At 39.3% G+C, this 27,927-nt stretch overlaps 1 protein-coding gene, 1 non-coding gene and 2 pseudogenes across 5 annotated transcripts in view; 1 reads left to right on the top strand and 3 right to left on the bottom strand.

Moving 5' to 3' along the window:
* The window catches only part of LOC118890528 (E2F associated phosphoprotein), a 58,212-nt gene extending 38,898 nt beyond the window's left edge, over positions 1 to 19,314 (top strand). For 3 of the 4 annotated variants that reach the window (XM_036843506.1, XM_036843505.1, XM_036843507.1), the window contains exons 4-8: positions 2,786 to 2,967; positions 4,049 to 4,144; positions 5,192 to 5,312; positions 12,464 to 12,577; positions 18,733 to 19,314. In XM_036843506.1, the coding sequence (XP_036699401.1) occupies positions 2,786 to 2,967; positions 4,049 to 4,144; positions 5,192 to 5,312; positions 12,464 to 12,577; positions 18,733 to 19,009 (790 nt within the window). In that variant the 3' untranslated portion in view covers positions 19,010 to 19,314. The remainder of the gene's footprint in view (positions 1 to 2,785; positions 2,968 to 4,048; positions 4,145 to 5,191; positions 5,313 to 12,463; positions 12,578 to 18,732) is intronic. The other variant, XM_036843508.1, reaches the window with a different exon arrangement.
* LOC118890529 lies at positions 9,689 to 10,623 on the bottom strand (annotated as a pseudogene).
* LOC118891381 lies at positions 11,635 to 11,742 on the bottom strand. Its single transcript, XR_005018965.1, has one exon. It is a non-coding gene; the product is annotated as a U6 spliceosomal RNA (small nuclear RNA).
* A 6,501-nt stretch (positions 19,315 to 25,815) lies between the features above and the next one.
* Positions 25,816 to 26,333, bottom strand: LOC118890503 (annotated as a pseudogene).
* Between the last annotated feature and the right edge of the window lie 1,594 nt (positions 26,334 to 27,927).

Here is a 27,927-nt window from a genome sequence, read left to right as displayed (position 1 = left end):
ATCGAATCCTGCTTCTGCAGCTACTAGCACTGTGACCGAAGGCAAGTCCTTTATCGTCGGTTTCTCATCTATAAAAAGGAAGTATAATAAGTATATCACGAGTATGTTGTGAGGCACATGGGACTTACTGTGAAGTGACCATCATGAAGACTAAACTGCAATAAACAGAAATAAAGGGGTATTTAACTTTTTTTTTTGAGCATCTATTGTATGCTTGCTGTGGGCTACAGAGGTCAGTCATAAGATTTTTGTCTTTGACAGGTTTAACGGTAAAGTAGGGGACATAAGATATATATATCTCGGAAGATATATGTCTCGGAAGTAAACTTGTATCTCAGAAGACCACTGTAGAAGAAGATGACCTGGGATAGTCACAGATGAAGTTCTATGGGAATTTCCAGAAGGGACGGATTAATCCTATCTGGAGGAAAATTGCAGTTATGTTGACAAGAGATTTCCAGGAAAATTTAGCCATTTTTTAAGCTGTCAGCAGATCCTGTTCGTAAACTTTAAAACATTCTGTCCAACTAAGCTTTCAGGGAAACTGCCCTTCTTTCAGTCACAATGTTTCCTTATATTATCCTGAGGCGGGGTTACAGGCGTGGGAGATCACACTGCTGTGAAGATTTCTGTTGTGGGGAGTGAGGATGGATTCCAAGATTCTCTTATGAGGAGTTTCAATTAATGGGTCCAGTTTGTGAAAGTAGGCCTCAATTAGTAATTCAGTTTGATTGGATTCAGTGTTTCCTGAACTTGAGCTATTCTGCCATTACCATCCCCGTATTCACCCCTCTTATTATTTATTTAATCTTTTTCTTTAAGTTAATTTACATTTTTATAGTTAAATGTCTTATTTTTTGCCTTACGGTTTGCAGGATCTTAGTTCCCCGACCAGGGATCGAACCTGGGCCCCCAGCAGTGGAAGCACAGAGTCCTAACTACTGGACCACCAGGGAATTCCCATGTAGTTAAATGTCTTTAAAGAGGCTTTATATTCCTGTGACAGTTGCCACTGGTAAGGTAACTGTAAAAATAAATACTTTGAAAACAAAACAGTATTATTAGGCAGTATTGCCTGCTCAAGGCTCTGAATCGAATGCTCATTTTAAAAAGGGAGATTGTTTAGAGAGGTGTTTAAGAGGTGTCTCTCAGGATTTGATTTTACCATACCTAGAAGCGAATCTTTTTAGCGTATTACTGTTTCATGGAAGCTGGGAGAACACATGAGTCTTCTGAGTTGGAGACACCTGACAGCAGAGCATCCAGCATGAGCATCATGTTTGTGTTGGTTGCTCTTACTTCCCAACTCCTGTAGGGGTTACATGGAGAGGCCCAGATGGGTGCTACACATTGATTGGGTTGGTACCATGGCTGAGGACCACTTGAGCTTGGAGAATCCACCTCTTTTACAGCAGGCAGTAAATATGCCACTAGAAGCCAGTAACCCCTCCTCCCACCTCCCAGTTGTGATAATCAAAAATATCTCTAGCTATGCCAAATGTTCTCTGGGGGGCAGAATTGCCCCTCAGTTGAAGAGTACTGGGGTAGTTCAAGGGTAATAGTGAGAGGTAAGGCTGAAAAGATAGGTTGAAACCAGGTTGTGGAAGGTTCTTTTGAATGCTGTACTTAGAGTTTTGGTCATGGATGATTTTCTTTTGGATTTGGGTAGTGATGTGATGAGAGTTCTTTAGGAATAACATTCTTGCAGCAGGGTTAAGGGTGGAATGAAGCAGAAGAGTTTTGAGACCTGGAGATCCTTAGGCCATGGTGGTACAGGCAGAGTTACGAGGACCTGAGTGAATATAGTGGTAATGGAGAAAGGGAGCATGCTGGTCAGGATGAGGAATGTCAGACGGGGAATTTTCTTGGGAGTAGAATCTGGATAAGGCCTCTATCATTAGCAAAATTGATTGGTGTGAATTGTATTTTTCTTATTTACCTTCTGCTTGAGGCTCACAAGCATTGTTGTAGAAGAGAAAAATAGAGAAGCAAAACCCAGGAATAGTCTGTAACCGTTCATCAGATCATGAATAATTGAATGTTATGTGTGTACTGTTGATTATAGTAGAAAAGTCATAGGCATTTCATCTTGGTAACATTTCATTCCTTCTGATATCTCATTTAATTCTGTCATACTGCTGTTGATGGGGAAACCCAGGCACAAAAGGCCAAGGAAATTGGCAGAAATTGCTCAGGAGAATTTGGAATATAGTTTAGCCCTCTCTCTTTTTAGTTCTCTGTAGCACTATGCCTTTTAAACTGTAATATTTACTTACTGTCTGTTACATTTTGTGTGGATGTATTAGCTATCTATTTGTTGCATATATTAAGTTTTATTTAATTATCCAGAGTTTAAAACAAACTCCCAGTTCTGTGAGGTAAATTTTTCATTGCTGATGGAATTATGAATTGGCGCAGTACTCTTGGAAAGTAGTGTGATAATTCTAGAAGTCAGAAAGATGTTTGCATCTAATTTTAGACATTTAACCTAAGGAAATCAACAGAAACAAAATTATATATACATAGATATTCATTGTAGTGTTTAATAGCGAAGAGAAATAACTGTACAGCATCTGCAAGAGGAAATGTTATGCAGACATTAAAAAATATATTTGGAAATATGCAGAAATGGTTGAACTATTAAGTGAGAAGAGCTGTATGTAATGATAGCTGAATCAAATGCAACCTTATAAAACTTAAATTTGTTGGGCAGTGAGATGATAGGCATTTGAAGTTATTTTAATTCTTTAATATTTATATTCTTTATGATTTAAATGTGTTCTAGTTCTGAAGATGAGGTGGATGTGCTTTTACATGGAACTCCCGACCAAAAACGAAAACTTATCAGAGAATGTCTTACTGGAGAAAGTGAATCCTCTAGTGAAGATGAATTTGAAAAAGAAATGGAAGCTGAATTAAATTCCACCATAAAAACAATGGAGGACAAGTTATCCTCTCTAGAAACAGGTAAACTTTTAGTTAGATATTCATATAGATAGTTTTCTAAGTTCCATAATGGCAGGGACCCTTATATGTGCTCTGTTATGCCCCCAGCACTTTCAGTAGGTGCTCAGTAAATACTTATTGAATGAATGAATAAATGTGCTTGGCAACCTGAGCGTAGTTTTCTTTCATTGCTAGTGAAGAAGTTTCCTGTGTTGCTGGAAAGAGACTGTTTAGCATTGTTTACTTGTATGATTTCCTTCTGTAATTTTTACCTCAGGATAAAAGAAAAAAAGACACACTAGCTTATAGAAGTATATTTAAGGTTATATAACACTGATATAGCAGATTGAATGATGTGTCACCACAAATTCCTGTCTCATTTTAGTAAGTAATGAAACATACTTCATTTTGATACTTGGTTTCTATGTAAAATATATCTGACTGGAAAACTTGTTTGTGAAGGTAGGAGTCCTCAGAATTGGTTTCCATGTTGTTATGCTATATATTAACTGTTAAGAATTGAAAGCATATGTAATAATGATAAAAGCAAAAGCAGATGTTAATTAAGAGGAAGAATTAGGGATGCAGGCATATGATGGCATAAGTATAGGTGATGTCATGGCACTAGGCACAGCTGAGGAGAGGAAGAATGTGTGCTTGACTCATTCTTCCTGACTCTTTGTAGAGCTCTTATCCTCTTTCTTCTAAAGTTCCTTAAAACAAGATGTTTATTCACTGTTCTCCACAGTATACTTCATGGCTGAAAGGTAGAGATATATAGGCCGGCAATGTGAAAATATGGCTATTTTATTTAATTAGATGTGCTTTTATCATTATTTATATATGCTTTCAGTCTCTTTGTGGGAAGGGAGAGAGAATAACTTTCTCATGATTTGGAACAGTTATTCAAGGAGGGGAAGTTCTCTGTAATTGCATAGGGCACAGAAATCCAGTAAGTCATTGATGTGAAAGTATTTTTCCACCCAAATGAAACTGGGAATGAGTTGATATCACTTTGAAGTGATGGAAGAATATATGGAGTTTTTTTTCCTTGCCAATCCAGTATGGTTCAGTTTTTAAACTTCCCTTATCGTTTGACTAGGGTCTTCCTCAGGAAATGGGAAAGTTGGAACAGCTCCAACAAAGTACTATGACGATATATATTTTGATTCTGATTCTGAGGATGAAGACAAAGCAGGTAAGTAACACGTTTACCAGGTTTAGCAGTTGTATTTTATGAAGGAAGGTTTACCTAGCAATTATTTGATATTAGGTTTTCCCTTTGAGTTTCATCTTTTAAGAAATTGCAGGCAGTTGATGTGAAAACAAAAGCAGGATTGCGCATAAGAACAGTTGGGAACGCACCTGAGGACAGGGACTGAGGGTGGTGCTGCAGAGGCACGTCTGGGGAGAGGAAGAGTGTGTCCTGACTCAGTACCTCTTTCCTCAGGGCTCTTGGCCCCCTCTTCCTTCAGGTTCTTTAGCACAGCAACATTTGCTTTCACAACTGCAGATAGTTTCTAGATTTTACTCTCTTGCAGAATTTTCCCTAACTTGTTGCTTTTTTTAAATCAATCTCTCTGTTCTTTGGAATTGATTTTGTATAAATTTGAGCAAAGTTGAACACAATGACAAGAGCTAAAACTAACTTAATTATATCAGTAATTATGATGGAATACACAAATAACAAATTTATATGGTAAACAATTTTATTTTTTATTTTTTATTTTTTTTCAATTTTATATTTTTATATGTTGTTACATTAACATTGACCTGCCCAAGTAGGTCTAGTGTATGTGGATGACCATAGTGTTTTTTTTCACTCATTTTTGTTCTGATTTCAGTAGCATTTTATGTATGAGAACTTATGGAGAATTTAAGACATCAAAAATAGTTTCTAGGGACTTCCCTGGCGGTCCAGTGGTTGGGACTCTGCACTTCCACTGCCAGGGCCCAGGTTTGATCCCTGGTCAGGGAACTAAGATCCCACAAGCCGTGCAGCATGGCCAAAAAAAAAAAAAGTTTCTATTCTTGACTTACTTTGAGTGGCCTTTTTGAGACTCTGATGTCTCATTATTTGAACTCAGTCCTGAACTTTTTATTTGGAGGAATAGTTTAAAATATTTTTTTAGGAAAATATAACTAGAAAAAATATGTACCTTAGGAAACAGGTTTCTTCATTTTGTATAAAAGAGGTGTGGATTTTAGACATGATACTTAGCCATATCGTTAACATTTTCAAAAGTAGCACAGGTGACCAAGAAAAAGAAGAAGAAACAACACAGAATTCCAACAAATGATGAATTACTATATGATCCTGAAAAAGATGACAGAGATCAGGCCTGGGTTGATGCACAGAGAAGAGGGTAAGAACTTAAATTTAAAATTAGAATCTTTACGAAAAATGATTAAAAGATGATTTTCGCTATATTCACATTTTGAGTGTATGTGTATTTGTTTATACAGACATGCATAAAGTTTGCGGAAAAACTGCTGAATAGTTTATTTTATTTTTTTAATTATTTATTTATTTATTATTATTTTTTTTAATTTTTAGTAATCTTTTATTTATTTATTTATTTTTATATTTATTCTTGGCTGTGTTGGGTCTTCATTTCTGTGCGAGGGCTTCCTCCAGTTGAGGCAAGTGGGGGCCACTCTTCATCGCGGTGCGCGGGCCTCTTCATTATCGGGGCCTCTCTTGTTGGGAGCACAGGCTCCAGACGCGCAGGCTCAGTAGTTGTGGCTCATGGACCTAGTTGCTCCGCGGATGTGGGATCTTCCCAGACCAGGGCCCGAACCCGTGTCCCCTGCATTGGCAGGCAGATTCTCAACCACTGTGCCACCAGGGAAGCCCTGAATAGTTTATTTTAAAAATGAAAAGCAAATTTCAGTCAGACCATTGGTTTTTTATTTATTTTAAAAAATATTTATTTACTTATTTATAATTGAAGTATAGGTGATTTACAGTGTTGTGCTAATTTCTGCTGTACAGCATGGTGACTCAGTTATACACATACATACATTCTTTAGGCCATTAGTTTTTTAAAAACTGTTGTTGAATTCAGACTGCTATAGCTAGTCAGTCTCTCCCTTTAAGAAACAGAACTGACTTTTTTCAAATAAACAATTTAAAATTACTTCGAGATTAAGAGTTTATGTGGGGAATTCCCTGGCGGTCCAGTGGTTAGGACTCCATGCTTCCATTTCAGGGGGCACGGGTTCAATTCCTGGTTGGGGAACTAAGATCCTGCATGCCGTGGTACTGCCAAAAAAAAAAAAAAAAAAGTTTATGTGGATAAACAGTGGATGTTATGTTTTCTACTTGAATGCTTGAATTGTTGTTTTTAACTATTTACAAATTTGATTTTTTTTTAAGTTTAAAATTTTTTTTATAGATCTTTATTAGACTATAATTGCTTTACAATGTTGTGTTAGTTTCTGCTGTATAACAAAGTGAATCAGCTATATGTATACACATATCCCCATATCCCCTCCCTCTTGCATCTCCCTATCCCACCCTCCCTATCCCACCCCTCTAGGTGGACACAAAGCACCGAGCTGATCTCCCTGTGCTATGCAGCAGCTTCCCACTAGCTATTTTACATTTGGTAGTGTATGTATGTCAATGCTACTCTCACTTTGCTCCAGCTTCCTCCTGCCATGTCCTCAAGTTCATTCTCTATGTCTACGTCTTTATTCCTGCCCTGCCACTAGGTTCATCAGTACCTTTAAAAAAAAAAAAAAAATTAATTAATTAATTAATTTATGGCTGCGTTGGGTCTTTGTTGCTGCGCACAGGCTTTCTCTAGTTGCGGTGAGCAGGGGCTACTCTTCGTTGTGGTGCGCAAGCTTCTCATTGCAGTGGCTTCTCTTGTTGCGGAGCATGGACTCTAGGCGCATGGGCTTCAGTAATTGTGGCTTGTGAGCTCTAGAGCACAGGCTCAGTAGTTGTGGCGCACGGGCTTAGTTGCTCTGCGGCATGTGGGATCTTCCTGGACCAGGGCTCGAACCCGTGTCCCGTGCATTGGCAGGCGGATTCTTAACCACTGTGCCACCAGGGAAGTCCCCCTTTTCTTTTTTTTAGATTCCATATATATGTGTTAGCATGCGGTATACAAATTTGATTTTTTAAAGTTGAGGTAAAATTCACATGACATAATGTTAACCATTTTAAAGCAAACAATTTAGTGGTATTTAGTATATTCACAATGTTGTGCAACCACTACCTATATTTATTTCAAACCATTTTCATCATCCTAAGAGGAAACTCCATACTCATTTTCAAATTTGATTTGATAAAGGCTGATTTATCATAAAAGTGAAAGCTGGGCAACTTACCACTATTTTTCCCTAACCTAGCTGTGCTTCAGAATCACCTGGTGAGAATGAAATGCAAACCCTTGAGTCCTACTCTAGGAGGTTTTGATTCCGCTAGGGTGGGGCCCAGGAATCTGTACTTGTCAAGTCCAGAGGGCTTGTGTTGTTATGTGGGTCTTTGTGCACCACCCTTTAGCTTCCACCCTCCCACTTTGTCCTTTTCCTCTCCTAGTTTCACCCATGCACCACTTCCTCCAACTGCCCCATGCATTTATGTGATGAATATTTTTCACACTCACAGTGTGAAATGAACATTTTAAGTGCTATGAGTGCTATTGAAATAAAGCCTACGGTCTAGCTCCATATTCTGGTAACAGAATTTGTCATGGAAGTAAGATGGAATGTATTTTCATTCTTATATAATCTTGAGAAGAAATAACATCTTATTGACTTATTCACATTCCTGTGTCAAGCAGTAGTTGCCTTTTAAGACCACAGGAACCAGCTTCAAATAATGAATTCACTACATTTTAAGCACCGCAAGGACAGTGATCATACCTGTCTTGTTCAGTGCTGTATGCCAAGCATCTTGCACACTGCTGTACGGGCACTTAGCACCTATTGAATGAATGATTAAGTTATTTTCTTGGGGTTTGGGTTTTGAAATTTGCTAAGCATTGGAGGTATTTAACAACAATTATGAAATATATACCACGTGTTCTCAGTATTTTTCCCCACAAATATTTAAAGAGTTCAGGAAGTAATGCCAAATGATTTGCATTTTGCTGTTCAATTTTTAGGTGTTTTCCATAAGCCTATACTTTAGTGTCTTCATAAACAGATTCATGCTTTATTTTTTCAATCGGCAAATATCTGTTGAGAATTTACTATATGCCAGACACTGTTCTAGACTCTTGAAATACAACAGGGAACAAAACAGACCAAAATCCTTAGGCACTTAGAGCTTGCAACCCTTGCTTTTTTTTTTTTTGTAATAACTTTTATTGAAATATAGTTGATTTACAATGTTGTGGGTTTCTTTTGTTTTTTTGGCTGCATTGGGTCTTTCTGGTGCGCAGGGGCTTCTCATTGTGGTGGCTTCTCTTGTTGCGGAGCATGGGCTCTAGGCACTGGCTTCAGTAGTTGTGGCACGCAGGCTCAGTAGTTATGGCTCGCGGGCTGTAGAGCACAGGCTCAGTAGTTGTGGCTCACGGGCTTAGTTGTTCCGCGGTATGTGGGATCTTGCCTGGCCAGGGCTCGAACACGTGTCCCCTGCTTTGGCAGGCGGATTCTTAACCACTGCACCACCAGGGGAGTCCACAACCCTTGCTTTTTAAATGTAGCTTTATTGTGGGTTTTTTTTTTTTTTTTAATTAGTAGACTGTTTTTTAGAATAGTTTTTTTTTTTTTTTTTTGAGAAAAGCCAACATAAGGCACTTTCATTGCAGTAATAAAACTTGAAACTCATATGTAGTCCTGGGGGTAGCGGTAGGGGTGCGGGAGTAGGCAGCAGTTTCTCTCACCAAATCACTACACAGGACAGCAAAGGGGTGAGGGGGGGAAGGAGAAGCCAGCAAACTCTGAGATCAGCAGGGGGAGCTGAGCATCAAAAAACAGGAGATGCTGAAGCTGTGATGACCAGCATCATTTTCTTCAGACAACACTCAGGGATTTGTCATGATGGCTGGGCTTTCATGGGTGTTAAGTGTCTACAAACAGCACCTTCAATTTAACTTTTGATTGAAATTCTTAAAATTTAGGAAGTGGATCTTGGATAGCTATGAGATTACAGAAGTCCTAAATATCCATTAGAAAAACCAGAGGATGGGAAAAAAAAAAAAAAAATCCAGGCCATGAAGAAGGCTTCAGAGGTCCCTGCTGGCCCAGGGATAGACACCTGTAGTGTCCAACATCTTAGTGAAAACGATCTGCTTTCAAAACGCAGAGGGTTAAGGGGAGGGTGGGGTTGGGACAGTGGAGGCAAAGGCTCTCCCCTTCCCACTTTAGTTTCGGGTAGGGCTTTTAATTCCGCCCGAGGACGTCGCTTAAATTGGAGAATAATTTGGCCCTCAAAAGCACCTCAAATCTGCTATGGCTTTGCAGTGCAACAGCAAGAATGTTTAATATATAATAGATAAAACTTTCATCCAAAAAAAAATAAAATAAAATATAGATTCTTGCCCCCCCCCCAACAATTCCTATTCTAAAATTAACCCATTACTTGTGCTGTTAATACTTGAATAATACGTAACTGGAAACCTAGATCCAAAGGACTGAAACTCAGTGTTCACCCCCAAATGAAAACAAACTAAAATGGGTAACTTGAGGTTTAAGGCATATAGTTCAGGTCAACACACATACAAGGAGAAAGGGGAAGAGCAAAGCTGGTGACAACACATTCGGTCAGGGAAGATATTTATACAGAGTGTAGTGGAACATCAGGAAAAGCTCCGTACGGACTCGCTGTGCTCACCTGGAGGCACCAGATCCTTCCATGGCACATCCAAGAATGGGGAGCTCAGGGAGGAGGCCATTCCTGTCATTCCAGTTTTAGAAGCTCCATGTCAAAGATGAGAGTGGCGTTAGGTGGGATGATGCCTGGGTGCCCAGTGGCACCGTAGGCATAGCCTGTGGAGATAGCTTGGCTCTCTGACCCACGCTCATCTGGGCAACCCCTTCTTCCCAGCCTCGGATCACTTCCTGCTTGCCCAGCACAAACTTAAAGGGCTTGTTTCTGTCCCAGGAGGAATCCAGTTTCTTTCCATCTTCAGGCATCCCCGTGTAGTGCACCACACAGATCTGGCCGCGCTTTGGGAAGGTGCTCCCTTCTCCGGGGGAGATGGTCTCTGCCTGCACTCCCATGGCAGTGGCAGTGGCAGTGGACGCCGGGCGGGCAGGCGGTGCGGACCGACAGTGGGTCTGGCGGCGGTTCCGCGGCTGTGCCAGAATAGTTTTAGGTGCACAGAAAAATCGAGCCGATGATGCAGAGAATTGCCATGGTATCCCCACACCCGCTGCAACAACAGCAACGCAGGAGTCTCCCCTGTTGTTAACGCCGTGCGCTAATATGGTACATTCGTCACAGTTAATAATCGATGCATTATTGTTAACTAAAGTCCCTACTTGATTCATATTTCCTTAGGTTTTTTTTCTCTTTTTTTTTAAATATCGTATTTTACCTTTGGATAGAAATTGTATTTAAAGCACATTCATCTCTGTCACATTATTGATCCTGCACCATCCCAGTGAAGCCCAGTGGGCTTCAAATGACCCTATTTATTTATTTATCTGTTTATCTATCATCTATTTGTCTATCTATCCGCCACGTGGCTTGCAGGATCTTAGTTCCCTGACCAGGAATTGAACCCACACCCTCGGCAATTCAAGTGTGGAGTCCTAACCACTGGACCTCCAGGGAATTCCCTCAGATTTCCTTAGTTTTTACCTAATACCCATTTCTGTTTCAGGAGCCCATACGGGATACCATGTTACATTTAGTTGTTATGTCTCCTTAGGCTTTTCTTGGCTGTGACAGTTTCTCAGACTTTCCTTGGTGTTTTGTTTTTTTTTTAATTTTATTTATTATTTATTTATTATTATTTTTTTTATTTTTGGCTGTGTTGGGTCTTCGTTTCTGTGTGAGGGCTTTCTCCAATTGCAGCGAGTGGGGGCCACTCTTCATCGCGGTGCGTGGGCCTCTCACTATCGCGGCCTCTCTTGTTGCGGAGCAGAGGCTCCAGACGCTCAGGCTCAGTAGTTGTGGCACACGGGCTTAGTTGCTCCGCGGCATGTGGGATCTCCCCAGACCAGGGCTCGAACCCGTGTCCCCTGCATTGGCAGGCAGACTCTCAACCACTGCGCCACCAGGGAAGCCCTTTCCTTGGTTTTGATGACCTTAACAGTTTTGAGGAGCACTGGTCAGGTATATTGTGGGAGGCTCCTCTATTGGAATTTTTTTTTTTTTTTTTCTTTAGCAGCGGAACTCAAGTTTATTAAAACAGCTATGACAAGTATAACAAAATCTACATCTGCCTGTGCTAGGCCAGTGTATTTCTGTACAAACAACAAGATAACGCTAGATAATTACAGTTAATACTTTGAAAGCATAGTATACAAAACAACATATCTTCATCAAAAAAAAAAACAACCCTTCATAAAAGTGGGGAAAAAAATTCTCCCTGCACCCCCCAAAGGAGGTCTTCACAGGCTGGCCAGCTCCATCCCAACTCTGAGGTATCAAAGGAGTTCCAAGTGCAAACTGAAGGGATGAACAAGCAACTCCCCGACTCCCACATCCGTTAAACGCACAATCCAGCTGATCTTGTGGCAGAGTGCCTTTTCGTGGAATGATTCAACAATCGTAGATAAAAAAATGAAGAATTCTTCGCGAATTTGCGTGCCATCCTTGCGCGGGGGGCCATGCTAATCTTCTCTTTATCGTTCCAATTTTAGTATATGTGCTGCCGAAGCGAGCACTGGAATTTATCTAATGGTTTTCTCATGATTAGACTGGAATTAGAGGTTTTGGGGAGGAAGACCACAGAGGTAAAGTGCCCCTTTCATCACTTTGTATCAAGGGCACATACTATCAGCGTGATTTATGACTGTTAATGTTGATCTTGTTCACTATAGTGAAGTGGTATTTGTCAGGTTTCTCTACTGTAAAGTTACTCTTTCCACCCCTTTCTGTACCATGCTCTTTGGAAGGATGTCACTATGTTTAGCCTAGACTTAAGGAGTCTGGAGTTATGCTCCTCCTCCTTGAGGGGAGAGTATCTTCATAAATTATTTGTAATTCTTATATATGAGAGATGTGTCTATTCTCCCCCATTTATTTATTTATTAAGTCATTTATGTCAGCATGGACTCATGGGTATTTATTTATATTTTGGTTATAATTCAATACTACTTTATTTTGATGCTCTAATTGTTTTGGCTTCAGTCATTGGGAGCTCTTTCAGTTGGCTCCTGTGCCCCTTTAACATTCCTGTCTCATTGTGGGTTTTTGGTTTTTTCTTTCTGAGCGCTTCCTTACTTTCTGGCCCTACAGGATATTCCAGGTCCATCTTGTATGCCCCATTCCTGGAATCGACCATTTCTCTAAGGGGTACTGGTTTCTTTTGTTGGGAGAGTGGCATTAGAAAGCAAGATTTGGCTTTAATGTGTTTCCCCTATTCACCTTCTTTTTCTGTTCTAGCTACCATGGTTTTGGAATACAGCGGCGACGTCAACAACAACAGCCTTTTCCAAATAGTGATGCTGTCTTGAATTGCCCTGCCTGCATGACCACACTGTGTCTTGATTGCCAAAGGTAACGGATAAAGGGTAGCAACACACACACACACACACACACACACACACACACACACACACACACGAAAAAAACCACTTGGTAGTCCTTGTTTAAATCAGAAATAGACTTTTGAGGTGTTTAGGAATTCTGATAAAGTTCTGTCCTCATATATCCCTGGTGCTGCATGACTAATCTTTATACAAATAATTTTCATTACACATTGTCTGTTATAAATAGGTTTTCTAATAAAGTACTTGCCAGTGCTGACAAGGGTTCAGTAAAACTGCATATATGTTGTGGAATGACAAAATCTCTCAAATACACTCATTTTTTTTTCTGTTGTGATAAAATACATGTAACATAAAATTTACTATCTTAACTGTCTTAAAAATTTTGCTGTAAAAGAGTACTTCATTTGAATATTCAATTTATTGTCAACTAGACCATTTAAAAATTTTTTTAAATTTAATTTAAAAAATTAATTTAGTTTTTTTTTTAATTTAGTTTTTAATTTTTAAAAAAATTTAAAATTAATTTTTATTTTATTTATTTATTTATTTGGTTGTGTGGGGTCTTAGCTGCGGGAGGCGGGCTCCTTAGTTGTGACTCAGGCTCCTTAGTTGCGGCATGTGAACTCTTAGTTGTGGCATGCATGTGAGACCTAGTTCCCTGAGTAGGGATCGAACACGGGCCCCCTGAATTGGGAGCATGGAGTCTTAACCACATCACCACCAGGGAAGTTCCTATTTTCAATTTTAAATAAAGCTGTTTTCCCAGCTTTATTGAGATGTAATTGACATACAACATCGTATAAGCTTAAGGTATACAGTGTAGTGATTAGATATTCAAATATAGTGCAGAATGTTTACCACAATAAGGTTAGTTTACCACAATAAGGTTAGTTAACACAGCTATCACCTCACATAGTTACCTTTTTTTGTGTGTGTGTGGTGAGAACTCTTAAGATTTACTCTCAGCAGTTTTCAAGTATGCAGTACAGTATTGTTAACTGTAGTCATCATGCTGTACCTTACATCTGCAGAACTTATCCATTATAAGTACCTTTTGACCACCTTCATCCATCTGCCCTTCCCCACCAACCAACAGTTACTTTGTTTCTATGAGTTCAGGTTTTTTTTTTAGATTCCACATATAAGTGATATCATACATACATACATTATTTGTCTTTCTCTGTCTGACTTTTTTTTTTTAAAAACGTAGATTTTATTTATTTATTTATTTTTGGCTGTGTTGGGTCTTTGTTGCAGCGTGCGGGCTTTCTCTAGTTGTGGCGAGCGGGGGCTACTCTTTGTTGTCGTGTGCGGGCTTCTCGTTGCAGTGGCTTCTCTTGTCGCAGAGCACGGCCTCTAGGCGCGCGGGCTTCCATAGTTGTGGCTCGAGGGCTTCAGTAGTTGTGGCTCCCGGGCTCTAGAGCGCAGGCTCAGTAGTTGTGGCGCACAGGCTTAGTTGCTCCGTGGCATGTGGGATCTTCCTGGATCAGGGCTTGAACCCGCATCCCCTGCATTGGCATGCGGATTCTTAACCACTGTGCCACCAGGGAAGTCCTCTGTCTGACATTTTTTACTTAACATAATGCCTTCCAGGTTCATCCATGTTCTTACAAGTGGCAGGATTTTTTTCTTTTTTTATGGCTGAATAATATTCCATCGTATATACATACCATATTTTCTTTATTCATTCATCTGTCGATGGACATGTAGGTTGTTTCCATGTCTTGGCTATTGTAAGTAAGGCTGCAGTAGGTTTTTGGGAGGAAGACCACAGAAATAAAGTGCCATTTTCATCACATTATGTCATGGGCACAAACTATTAACATGATTTATGACTATTAATGTTGACGTTGATCAACTGGCTGAGGTGAGAGCCCGGATATCTCTTTGGATAGTGATTTCATTTCCTTTGTATACATACCCAGAGGTGGGATTGCTGGATCATATGATAGTTCTATTTTTAACTTTTTGAGGCTCCTCCATACTGTTTTCCGTAGTGGCTGTATCAATTTACATTCCCACAAGTAGTACACAAGGGTTCACTTTTGTTATTTCTTGTCTCTTTGATAATACCTTTTCTAACAGGTATGAGGTGATACCTTATTGTAGTTCGGATATGTAGTTCCCTGATGATTTGTGATATTGAGTACCTTTTCGTGTGCCTGTTGGCCATTTGTATATCTTTTTTGGGAAAAATGTGTATTCAAGTCCTTTTCCCATTTTTTTTTTTTAAATAAATTTATTTATTTATTTATTTATTTTTGGCTGCGTTGGGTCTTTGTTGCTGTGCACGGGCTTTCTCTAGTTGCGGTGAGCGGGGGCTACTCTTTGTTGCAGTGCGTGGGCTTCTCATTGTCGTGGCTTCTCTTGTTGCGGAACACAGGCTCTAGGCGTGTGGGCTTCAGTAGCTGTGGCACGTGGGCTCAGTAGTTGTGGCTCGCGGGCTCTAGAGCTCAGGCTACGTAGTTGTGGAGCACGAGCTTAGTTGCTCCGCGGCATGTGGGATCTTCCCCGGCCAGGGCTCGAACCTGTGTCCCTTGCATTGGCAGGCAGATTCTTAACCACTGCGCCACCAGGGAAGCCCCTTTGCCCATTTTTTAATCGGATTTTGTTTGTTTTTTGCTGTTGAGTTGTATGAGTTCCTTATGTATTTTGGATATTAACCCCTTATCAGATACATGATTTGCAAATATTTTTTACCATTCCATAGGTTGCCGTTTTATTTTGTTGATTGTTTCTTTGCTATGAAGAAGCTTTTTAGTTTGATGTAGTCCCACATGTTTATTTTTGCTTTTGTTTCTTGTGCTTTAGGTGTCAGCTCCAAAACTTCATTGCCAAGACCAATGTCAAGGAGCTTTTTCCCTATGTTTTCTTCTATGAGTTTTATAATTTCAGATCTTACATTTTAGTCTTTAATCTATTTCAAATTAATTTTTGTCAGTGGTGTAAGTTAAGGGTCCAGTTTCAGTTTTTTGCATATGAATATCCAGTTTTCCCAATACCATTTATTGAAGAGACTGTCTTTTCCCCATTGAATATTCTTGACTTCCTTGTCAAGTATTAGTTTATGGTGTATGCATGGGTTTATTTCTGGGCTTTTGACTCTGTTCTGTTGATCAATGAGTCTGTTTTTATGCCAATCCCATACTGTTTTGATTACTATAGCTTTGTAGTATAGTTAGAAATCAGGAAGTGTTATGCCTCCAGCTTTCTTCTTCTTTCTCAAGATTACTTTGGCTATCTGGGGTCTTTTGTGGTTCCATGACAAATTTTAGGATTTTTTTTCTATTTCTATGAAAAATGCCATTGGAATTTTGATAGGGATGACATTGAATCTATAAATGGCTTTCGGTAGCATGGACATTGTAGCAATATTAATTATTCCATTCTATGAAAACAGGATATCTTTACACTTATTTGTGTTTTCTTCAGTTTCTTTCATCAGTGTTTCATAGTTTTCAGTGTATAGATCTTTCACCTCCTTGGTTAAATTTATTCCTAAGTATTTTATTATTTTTGATGCTGTTGTGAATGAGATTGTTTTCTTAATTTCTCAGTTTGTTAGTGAAAATGCAACAGATTTTTGTTTATTGCTTTTGTATCCTTAATCTTTACTGAATTTGTTTATTTAACATTTTTTTGGTGGAGTCTTTAGAGTTTTATATATATAAGATCATGTCATCTGCAAACAGAGACAATTTTACTTCTTCCTTTTCTATTGGGACACCTTTTCTTTCTTTCTTTCTTCCTTTCTCCCTACCTCCATTCCTTCCTTCCTTTCTTTCTTTCTTTTTTTTTTTTACCTGATTACTTTGGCTAAGATTTCCAGAAATATGTTGACTAGGAGTGCTGAGAATGGGCACTCTTATCTTGTTCCCTATTTTAACCATTTTAAGTGTACAATTCAGTGACATGAACTACAGTCACAGTTGTACAGCCATCATGACTATCCATTTCCAGAACTTTTTCATCACGCCAGACAGAAACTCTGTACCCATTAGACAATAATTCCCTGTTCTCCACCCCTGCTCACCCCAGCCTCTGGTAATCTCTATTCTACTTTCCTTTTTGGATAATTCATTGCTAGTGTATAGAAACACAACACATTTCCATGTGTTCATTTTGTACTCTGCAGCTTTGCTGCATTAGTTTATTAACTCTAATAGTTTTTTTGTGTAATCTTCAGAGTTTTCTACATATAATATCATGTCATCTGTGAACAAAGTAAATTTTACTTCTTCCTTTCCAATTTGGATGCCTTTTCTTTCTTTTTCTTGCATAATTGCTCTGATTAGAACTTCCAGTACTTTGTTCAATAGAAGTGGTGAAAGCAGGCATTTTTGTCTTGTTCCTTGTCTTAGAGGAAAAGTTTTCAGTCTTTCATCATTGAGTATGATGTTAGCTATGAATTATTTATTTATTTATTTATTTATTTATTTATTTTATTGGCTACGTTGGGTCTTCCGTTGCTGTGTGCTGGCTTTCTCTAGTTGCAGCGAGCAGGGGCTACTCTTTGTTGTGGTGCGAGGGCTTTTCATTGCAGTGGCTTCTCTTGTTGTGGAGCACAGGCTCTAGGCATGCAGGCTTCAGTAGTTGTGGCACACGGGCTTCAGTAGTTGTGGCTCACGGGCTTCAGTAGTTGTGGCTCACAGGCTCAAGAGCACAGGCTCAGTAGTTGTGGCACATGGGCTTAGTTGCTCTGCGGCATGTGGGATCTTCCCGGACCAGGGCTCGAACCCGTGTCCCCTGCATTGGCAGGTGGATTCTTAACCACTGTGCCACCAGGGAAGCCCAGCTATGAATTTTTCATATGTGGTCTTTATTGAGGAGGTTTCCTTCTATTCTTAGCTTATTGGGTGTTTTTATAATGAAAGAGTGTTGAATTTTTCAAATTTTCTTTATGCATCAGTTGAGATGATCATGTGGTTTTTTTCCTTATATTCTATTAATCCAAATATACTTTTGCCGTTTTCCTCTCCTTTTCTTTTCTTTCTTTTCTCTTTTTCTGGTAGCCTTATAAATGTCTAACTTAGTCCATGTTCTGAATCAGGTTAACTGAAATTAAATGATGATGTTAGGTGGTGGATTTGTTCTAGTCACTAATGGGTAGCCAGATGTAATTTACTCTTATTAGCTAGCTTGAGGTTTCTGATCATCTGCAACAATTAATTTTTGTACTCTCCATATGAGCTCTTAAGCTTTTTGTATATAAATTGACACCTAGAATATGAAATAAAGAAAAAGTAAAATATCTTTGTACTTAAGTTGCTTCTCTTTTAAATTAAACCATGTTACCATGTTACAGGGTTCCTATACCCAAAAGAAGTTGCTTTGTGATCTAACAGTAGAAATTGGGCTTGGTAAAAATTGTGTTCCATATTAAGAAAGGATTCCAGTATGGTGGAGTATAAATGAAATTTTTATGACTTCATCTTGAGAAACATCAGCCTGGTAGTGGTGGTGGTGGAAGAGGAGATGATCAGCATTCAGAACTAATGAAGGCATAACTTGACTTCACTGTTTTTAACCAGATAGATATTTCTGTTGCATGAGGTTTAAGGGGGGAAAAAAAGGAAAATAACTTACTAAGTCGAGAAAGAAGTAGGAAAATATTAAGTGTATGAGGAGAACAAAGAAAGCATTATCTATTCTTTAGACTGTTGGAGTAAAGCCAAGAGTGGACATTATAAATAATGTCTGACATTATCAAATAAATCTGACGTTATCAGATGCTCTTTAAGCTTTTAAAACTGTAGCTTTTACTAAAATAGTGACCAGAATGGCACTACGTGGTAATGAGAGGAGGGCAGAGTCTCAGGTCACAACAGGAAAAAGACACAGTCAAAGATTTTTTAAACATTACCTCTCAGGTTTCCAATAGCTTTTCTTGTCTAAGTTGGAAGAGCAAATCAAAAAATTTTTTTCTGAGATAAAAGTTACTTTTAGAGCAGTAGAAAAGAGGATATATTCATTAGTATCTGTTACCAAGTCTCCTCCTGTTCTTAAAATAACTCTTAAAAGCTCTTAAATTTCCCATTTTGTTCTCTTGTTTTTACTTTGGTTGGTATTTCAATAAGTTTTTGGTATTCTCACATTTTTTCTAAATGTGTAACTATTAAAATAGAATGTAAATCCAAATTCTCCATTTCATTTTCCTCTTAGGCATGAATCATACAAAACTCAGTATAGAGCAATGTTTGTAATGAATTGTTCTATCAACAAAGAAGAGATTCTAAGATACAAAGCCCCAGAGAACAGGAAGAAAAGACGAGGCCATAAGAAGATGAGGTCTAACCAAGAAGATGCTGCGGAGCAGGCAGAGACAGGTGTGGAAGAAATCTATCACCCAGTCATGTGCACTGAATGTTCCACCGAAGTGGCGGTCTATGACAAGGATGAAGTCTTTCATTTTTTCAACGTTTTAGCAAGCCATTCCTAAATAGCTAAGTTGGCATTTAGTTGCCCAATACCGTATACAAGGCAAATACGGACAGTTATATTCCTCCTGCCTACTCATCTCAAGTGACATTCTGAGCGGTTATTTGAGGAAGCAGTGTTTCATCTTTATCTTTTTGAAAAAAAATGGTTATCTACCTTCATCCCTCCCCTTCCTTTTTAAAAAAAAATTTTTCCCCAGCTCTGATGGGACTCGTTATTCATTCTCTTTTTGACAGATATTTGGAAACTGGGGCTTTTTATTTATTAAAGCTCTTTAGAATTAAAATGTTCTGGAGTTACAGGTAACTTTTGTTTCAGAGTGTTATTTTTATTTTTTATTTTGGATATACCCTTGGTGTGCTTAATCTAGAAACTGTTTCCTCACTTCTGTCTATATATATATATTTTTTTCTTTTTTTAAATTGGGGTATAGATGCTTTACAACGTTGTGTTAGCTTCTGTTGTACAACTAAGTGAATCAGCTGTATGTATACATATATCCCCTCCCTCTTGGATCTCCCTCCCACCCTTTCTGTCTGTATTATTTTTGCTAAGAAGTATCTTTATTTCCCTTCTAACCCATAGGATGGAGTGAACAGTATTTAGTAACTGTTACAATTACATGAAGTTAGTATTGGGGTGCCTTGAGTAATTAACATAGGTCTTTCCTTAAAAGGGTGGTACTTAATCAGTATTCTAAACTTAATGAATTAACACAGTAAAATAGAAATTTGTGGTAAGGAAGAGCAAACTCACCCTCCAGCCTTAGACTTGAAAATTTTGTTGCTGTCGCTTGTGCTACCGTTTATTCCGGAATTTCTCTTGCCAGCAATGAAGGTATGTTTGTTTTTGCTCTTAATAATACAAAAATCATTAGTGGCAGCTTGGAGGAAATTGCATTGTAGGCATCTGTACATTTTAGCTTTTTAAAAGAATATGATTGGACTGTTTCCAAAAACAACATTAGGAATCTCATGGTCCTCTTGTTATTTTAATAGAGATGTGATAGAGTGGAAAGAAATCAGGAAATAGGTTTTAATTCAGTCTCAGCAGCGCTAATCTTTGGCAGGTCTGTTCCTTTGAGCCCCAGTTTTCCACTTATAAAACGAAAAGGTTGGAGGAGAGCAGTGATTTCCCCACAGAGGTCAGGGCTCAATAGAGCTTGAGGGGGACTTCTGCATACTCCCTCAGAGAATGATACACCTCCAGAAGGGAAAACATATCCTTTCCACCTCCTTATATTTTGCACTTTCTAAAAGCTACACATAAGGTGAACTGGAACCAGTGATGGTGTGGTGTTGGTAAGAATTAGATGGAGGTAAAAAAATGATAAAGAATTTGCTTTTTAGGAAATTTCCAATGTCTTAATAGCATACTTGATAATTTTTATAATATGCTGATATCTATCCAGTTGGAAGCAATATATATACTTTTAAACATTTCAACATATTGCCAGATGATAACGTTACAGAATAACACTATTAGTCTGTTTATTTTAACCTTGTGTTTGCCTTATTGTAACTTTGCAAGATGTCTTTCTGTCTTACTATCATTGCAAACCCTACTTTCTTCCTAGATTGCTCAACCACCCTCATTGTACCCTTATTTCCACTTCAGTAGGAGTATCTCAGTGGTCTTACACATAAAGATCACCTGGAGCAGATATTAAAAAGGCACATTGTTGAGGCCCTACTCAGAATGTGACTAAATAATAAACATGAGGCAGGAAATCACAGTGTCCAAAGATATAGTTTGTAACAGTAACAACATAAAGGGAAAGGACAGAACTGTATAGAATCAGAGTTTTGTATACTACCAAAGCTGAGTTCAAGCTAGTTTCTTAGAAATGTAAGATGACAGTTGTAATCCAAAGGGTAACCATGAAGATGTTGCAACAAGAAAAAAATGAAAAGTGATCCATGAATAGACTATAATACATTTAAGTATTACAAAATATAAAACTATGTACAACTATTCTTTATGATGTCCCTTTAACTTAAAAAAAAATCCTTGAAGTATTACTTAAGGAGATTGGTGGTCAACACTGTTTTGACTTCAAGCAGAGAGGGCTGCAACAATTTTTCTGCCTCATTTTTTTTTTTTTTTTCTTTTTGTCTGTGCCCCTTGGCATGTGGAATCTCAGTTCCTCGACTAGGGATCAAACGTGTGCCCCCTGCAGTGGAAGCATGGAGTCTTTTTTTTTTTTTTATTTAATTAATTTATTTTTGACTGTGTTGGGTCTTTGTTGCTGCATGCAGGCTTTCTCTAGTTGCAGTGAGCGGGGGTTACTCTTCGTTGCAGTGCATGGGCTTCTCATTGCGGTGGCTTCTCTTGTTGCAGAGCATGGGCTCTAGGCACGCGGGCTTCGGTAGTTGTGGCACGAGAGCTCAGTAGTTGTGGCTTGTGGGCTCAGTAGTTGTGGCTCGCGGGCTCTAGAGCGCAGGCTCAGTAGTTGTGGCGCACGGGCTTAGTTGCTCCGTGGCATGTGGGATCTTCCCGGACCAGGGATCGAACCCGTGTCCCCTGCATTGGCAGGTGGATTCTTAACCACTGTACCACCAGGGAAGTCCCAGAAGCACAGTCTTAACCACTGGACTGCCAGGGAAGTCCCTACCTCAGTTTTAATGCATACCTTTGAGTATTTTTTCTTTTGTTTTCTTAGGATGCTGTTATTTACAATTTGATTACATTCAGATTATTCAACAATCATAGTGCTTTTCACCATAACCTCACATTTTGTAATTTTAATTGTTTTCATCTAATCTGTGTGTTAAACAGCTACACATGAACCTTAAAGGACCACTTGTAGCCTTAATCTGCCCCAATTCCTTTTTCAAGTGAAGCATAAATTATTTAATATTTAAATGAGACTTAAATAAACATGTGGGCCTACCTTGGCTCACTGTATTAGTTTTTATTGCTGTGGAACAGATGACCACAAACCTAGTGGCATAAAGTGACACATATTTGTCATCTCATAGTTTTTGTGAGTCAGGAGTCTGGGCATGGCTTAGCAGTGTCCTCTACTGAGGGTCCAAGAAGGTTGTAATCAAGTTGTTGGCCAGGTTGGAGTCTCATCTGGAGACTTGACTGGGGAAGATTCCACTAGCTACTCCACTTCCAAGCTACTGCAAGTTGTTGCAATGTTGTAGGACTGAAGTTGCTGTTTTCTTGCTGGATGTAAGCCAGGGGCTGCTCTCTAGAGGTGGCCTCCTGCCTCTAGATGTGGAAATACAGCATTAAATACACTACTTGTTAAATATGTCACTTATATTTTAAAGGGTCCAGGATGTATTTAGGCTTATATGTTTTGCATTTCCATGTATATCATACACGAACTGTTTGTGCTTGCTTCTTGTTTTTTTTTTTGATTGCACCTCACAGCATGCAGAATCTTAGTTCCCCAGCCAGGGATGGAACCTGTGCCCCCTGCAGCAGAAGCACAGTTTCTTAACCACTGACTGCCAGGGAAGTCCCTGTGTTTGCTTCTTTTCTGAGTTCCTCATCCTCCTAGCCCCTGGAAGTTTTGCCCTCACAACCCCCCAGCCCTCCCTTGCAGGAATCACTGCCCCCACCTCTCTGAAATATTATTAGTGATTTGGAACTGAAGGAGACAGGCAGTTAGGGAATGGAGGGAGAAAAGGGAGACCCTACCCCCTGTCATCAAATATTAAGATGCACCCATATCCAATGGTGAATATTTTTCTAAAAAATTTTTTGAATGGATTGTTCTTGTTTTTGAAATTATTTGAGTGTGTTGACTCCTGATTTGATGTGAGTTTTTTTTTTTTTTTTTAATAAATTTATTTATTTATTTATTTATTTTTGGCTGTGTTGGGTCTTCGTTTCTGTGCGAGGGCTTTCTCCAGTTGTGGCAAGCGGGGGCCACTCTTCATCGCGGTGCGCGGGCCTCTTACTGTCGCGGCCTCTCCCGTTGTGGAGCACAGGCTCCAGACGCGCAGGCTCAGTAGCTGTGGCTCACGGGCCTAGCCGCAGCGCGGCATGTGGGATCTTCCCGGCCCGGAGCACGAACCCGTGTCCCCTGCATTGGCAGGTGGATTCCTAACCACTGCGCCACCAGGGAAGCCCTGATGTGAGTTTTAAGCAATCATTGTGCATATGTGAGAATTCCTGAGAAATGCAAAAATCTAAAGTCCTCATTATTTTCAAATGTAGGGAAATTTGTGTTTTAAAATGAAAAATTAATGAAGTTTATATATAAATTTAATGAAACATCTCTTAATTTTGTAGTTTTGTTTTCTAATTTAGCACTGGTACCTGCCCTTTTCATGCCCAGATCTCAGACATTTTCTTGTACATTTTCTTTTCTGGAAAAGTTTCTGGGTCCTGGGCACTCTGCCTGCAGTGCCAAATGGATAAATTGGATTTGTTTGAGTCTTCCTATGGATCAGTAAGGGGACAAAAAGTTGACAGTAGTTTATCAACATCCCATATTCAGATAATTAAGCAATTTCAATAATTCTTAATAGCATGACAGATTTTACTATCTCTTAATGGCATGACAGATTTTACTATCTCTTAATAGATGTTGGCTTATGAGACCTAGGGAAGCACAGGAAAGTTTCTTTGGCATGAAAGCAACTCTAGGCAGAGTACTTTTTATTTAGATTGATGTATTGCTAGGGCTGCCATAACAAAATACCACAGACTCGGTGGCTTAAACAACAGAAATTTATTTTCTGACAGTTCTGGAGGCTGAGAGCCCAAGATCAAGGTCAGCAGGTTTGGTTTCTTTTGAGTCTTCTTTCCTTGGCTAGCAGAAGGCCGCCTTCTTGCTGTGTCTTCACATGATCTTTCTCTGTGTGTATGCATGTCTGTCCTTATCTCCTCTTAATAAGGATAGCAGTCATAGTGGATTAGGGCCTACCTATATGACCTCATTTGACTTTAATTACCTCATTACAGATCCTGTCTCCAAGCACAGTCACATTCTGATGCACTGGGGGTTAGGACTTCAACATATGAATTATGAGAGGATACAACTAACCCCATAACAATTGTCATCCTTTATTTTATGCAATAGCAAAGTTGATGATAAAGCACATTTCAATTAAGGTGAATCTTATTTCCTACCGTCTTCCAATGGGAGTATACTGCCCTCCCACCCCTCCAAGAAACATATCAATAGCAGAGTAAGACCTTAAGCTAGAAGGTGGAAACAATTTTGAATTCCTCAGTACCCTCCAGATCCTCTCCCCAAATATATATATTTTTTCTTCTTCCAGTTTTACCAAGTCTTTTCTTTATGTTGTCTTTCTTTAGTCCTTCCTCAGGTGATGAGCATACCTTCCAGATACAGAGTTGCTCCATTCCATGTGGTAGATTCCATACCTTGGGTCCCTTTTCCCCTTTTGTCTGAGATCTCAATGAACTTTTAAAAAAAATTAATTTTATTGAAGTATAGTTGATTTACAATGTATTAATTCCTGCTCTATAGCAAAGTGATTCAGTTATATAGATATACATTCTTTTTCACATTCTTTTCCATTATGGTTTATTACAGGATATCGAATATAGTTCCCTGAGCTATACAGTAGGACCTTGTTGTTTATCCATTCTATATATAATAGTTGCATCTGCTAACTCCAACCTCCCAATCCATCCCTCCCCCCGCCGCCCCCTTGGCAAACACAAGGCTGTTCTCTATGTCTGTGAGTCTCTTTCGTAGATAAGTTCTCAATGAACTCTTCTTCATCCACCTCACCCATTCCCCTCTTTTTTGATTTCTCTTTCACTTTCCTTTTCACTTTCAGTGTTACTATGTACTAAGGCCTAGAGATACAAAGTAAGAAGAGACACAATGTTCTTTTCATGGAGTTTACTGTCTAGTGGGGAGAAGACAGATCTTTCAAAAAATACACTGACTTTAGATGGTAACTGTTAGTTGTGTCTTGATGTGAAAGTAAGGGGGTAGCTGCTGTAAGAGAGTGACTACATATGTGTGTGTTTTAAATTTAAATAGACCTTGGAGAAGGCCTAATGAAATGATGTTTGAGCTGAACCTCCCCATTGAGAGGAAGAGTTACTTTCCTGCTGATGGATATTTGGGTTGCTTTTATTATTGTTTATTTATTTTGGTGTTATAAACATTGATGCTATGAACATTCCTATACACATTTCTTGATGCATATTTGCAAGAATTTTAGGGTTAAATGTAGGAGTAGTAATTGTAGGTTGTACTGTATGTGAATGTTTAGTTTTCAGGATAGTGCCAAATCATTTTCCACAATAGGTATACCAATTTACGCATCCACAAGGAAAACAAAAGAAATCCCATTTAAGAATCTCCCAGGGCTTCCCTGGTGGCGCAGTGGTTGAGAATCTGCCTGCCAATGCAGGGGACACGGATTCGAGCCCTGGTCTGGGAAATCCCACATGCTGCGGAGCAACTAGGCCTGTGAGCCACAACTACTGAGCCTGCGCATCTGGAGCCTGTGCTCCGCAACAAGAGAGGCCGCGATAGTGAGAGGCCCGCGCACCGCGATGAAAAGTGGCCCCCGCTTGCCACAACTAGAGAAAGCCCTCGCACAGAAACGAAGACCCAGCACGGCCAAAAATAAATAAATTAAAAAAAAACAAAAAACAAAAAACTCCCAAACTTCCCATAAGAATCTTCATTCTTGTCAATACTTAGCAGATTTAATTTCTACCAATCTGAAGAGTATCAAACAATTTTTCATTGTGATCTTAATTCTATTTTCGTGATTACTATCTGTTTTTCATTTTACTTTTTAAAAATAAAAATAGATTCTGGGTAGCAAACTTTTTTTTTTTCATAGTGAAAATTTTATATTTAGAATTAGTCAGCTGGACTCAGTTTAGATGATCCCAATTTTGTTGGCAACATCCAAAGTATCATAGTCAGGAGCCAGTCGAACATATGCCTTCTTCTCTCCATCAGGCCTGATCAGGGTGTTGACCTTAGCCACGTCAATGTCATAGAGCTTCTTCACAGCCTATTTAATTTGGTGCTTGTTGGCCTTGACATCCACAATGAATACCAGTGTGTTGTTGTCTTCTATTTTCTTCATGGCTGACTCGGTGGTGAGGGGGAACTTGTTGATGGCATAGTGGTCAAGCTTGTTTCTCCTAGGGGCGCTCTTCCGAGGATATTTGGGCTGCCTCCTGAGCCGCAGTGTTTTGGGCCGTCGGAAGGTGGGTGACGTCCGGATCTTCTTTTTTTTGTGGCTGTGTACGCCATTCAACACTGCTTTCTTGGCCTTCAAAGGCTTTGCTTTGGCTTCGGCTTTGGGAGGGGCAGGGGCTTCCTTCTTCGCCTTTGGCGCCATCTTCGTGAAAAGCTGGGTAGCAAACTTTTGTTAGTGATATGTACTGCAAATACCTTCTCTCATTTTGTGGTTCATCATTTCACCTTCCTCATGGTTTCTTTAAATGAAAAAAAAAGTTCTTTTAAGATGGTCAAATCTGTCATTTTATGGTTAACACTTTTTGTGTCTTAATAACTCCTTACCCTAAGGTCAAAGATATTCTTCTATATTTTCTTTGGAAAGTTTCCAAGTTATCTATTCATATTTAATTCTTTAATCTACCAATGATTTATTTTTTCCATTTGAATACTTAGCACTTTACTGAAAAGTCTGTCTTTCTCCAGTGACCTATAATGGTGTCTCATCAAATTTCCAAATATGCATGGATCTAACTCTGGGCTCTCCATTCTGTTTTATTGGTTTATTTGTTTGTTTTGTGCCAATACCATACCATGTTCATTACTGTGGTTTTATGGTAAGTCATGCTGTTACATTTTAGAATCAAGTAGTCAAGTTCTATAAAACTACTTGAGATCTTTTTTTAAAAATAAATTTATTTATTTATTTATTTTTGGCTGCGCTGGGTCTTTGTGGCTGCACACGGGCTTTCTCTAGTTGTGGCGAGCGGAGGCTGTTCTTCGTTGCGGTGCGCAGGCTTCTGATTGCGGTGGCTTCCCTTGTTGCGGAGCTCAGGCTCCAGGCACATGGGCTTCAGTAGTTGTGGCTCATGGGCTCTAGAGTGCAGGCTCAGCAGCTGTGGCTCACGGGCTCAGTTGCTCCGCGGCATGTGGGATCTTCCTGATCCAGGTCTTGAACCCATGTCCCCTGCATTGGCAGGCGGATTCTTAACTACTGTGCCACCAGGGAAGCCCCACTACTTGAGATCTTCATAGGAATTTCATTTAATCTTTAGGTCGTTTTAAGGAAATTGACATGTTTACAATATTGAATCTTCCTATCAATGAGTATGATATCTCTCCATTTATTTTTCAATGAAGCTTTATAGTTTTTTACATACCACTCTTTTTTAAAAATTTATTTATTTTATTATTTTTGGCTGTGCTGGGTCTTCGTTTCTGTGCGAGGGCTTTCTCTAGTTGCGGCAAGTGGGGGCCACTCTTCATCGCGGTGCACGGGCCTCTCACTATCGCGGCCTCTCTTGTTGCGGAGCACAGGCTCCAGACGCGCAGGCTCAGTAGTTGTGGCTCACGGGCCCAGTTGCTCCGCAGCATGTGGGAATCTTCCCAGATCAGAGCTCAAACCCGTGTCCCCTACATTAGCAGGCAGATTCTCTACAACTGCGCCACCAGGGAAGCCCCTACATACCACTCTTGAATGTTCTTTAAAAAGATTTATTCCTAGGTAACTAATGATTTTTACTATTCATTTAAATAGTATCTTTAAAAAAGTCACTTTCTAACTTTGTTATATAGGTATACAATTGCTGTTTTACTTCTTTTCCTTCTCTCTCTCTTTTCTTTTGGCTGCTCCATGTGGCTTGTGGGATCTTAGTTCCCTGACCAGGGATTGAACCTGGGGCCAAGACAGTGAAAGCACCAAGTCCTAACCACTGGACTGCCAGGGAATTCCCAACTTCTTTTTTCTCTTAACTATAATTTTTACATAATTA

Source organism: Balaenoptera musculus, chromosome 2, assembly GCF_009873245.2.
Source record: "Balaenoptera musculus isolate JJ_BM4_2016_0621 chromosome 2, mBalMus1.pri.v3, whole genome shotgun sequence".
NCBI lineage: Eukaryota > Metazoa > Chordata > Mammalia > Artiodactyla > Balaenopteridae > Balaenoptera > Balaenoptera musculus.
Note: the sequence above shows the minus strand (reverse complement) of the source record. Positions and strands in the feature narration are given on the sequence as shown.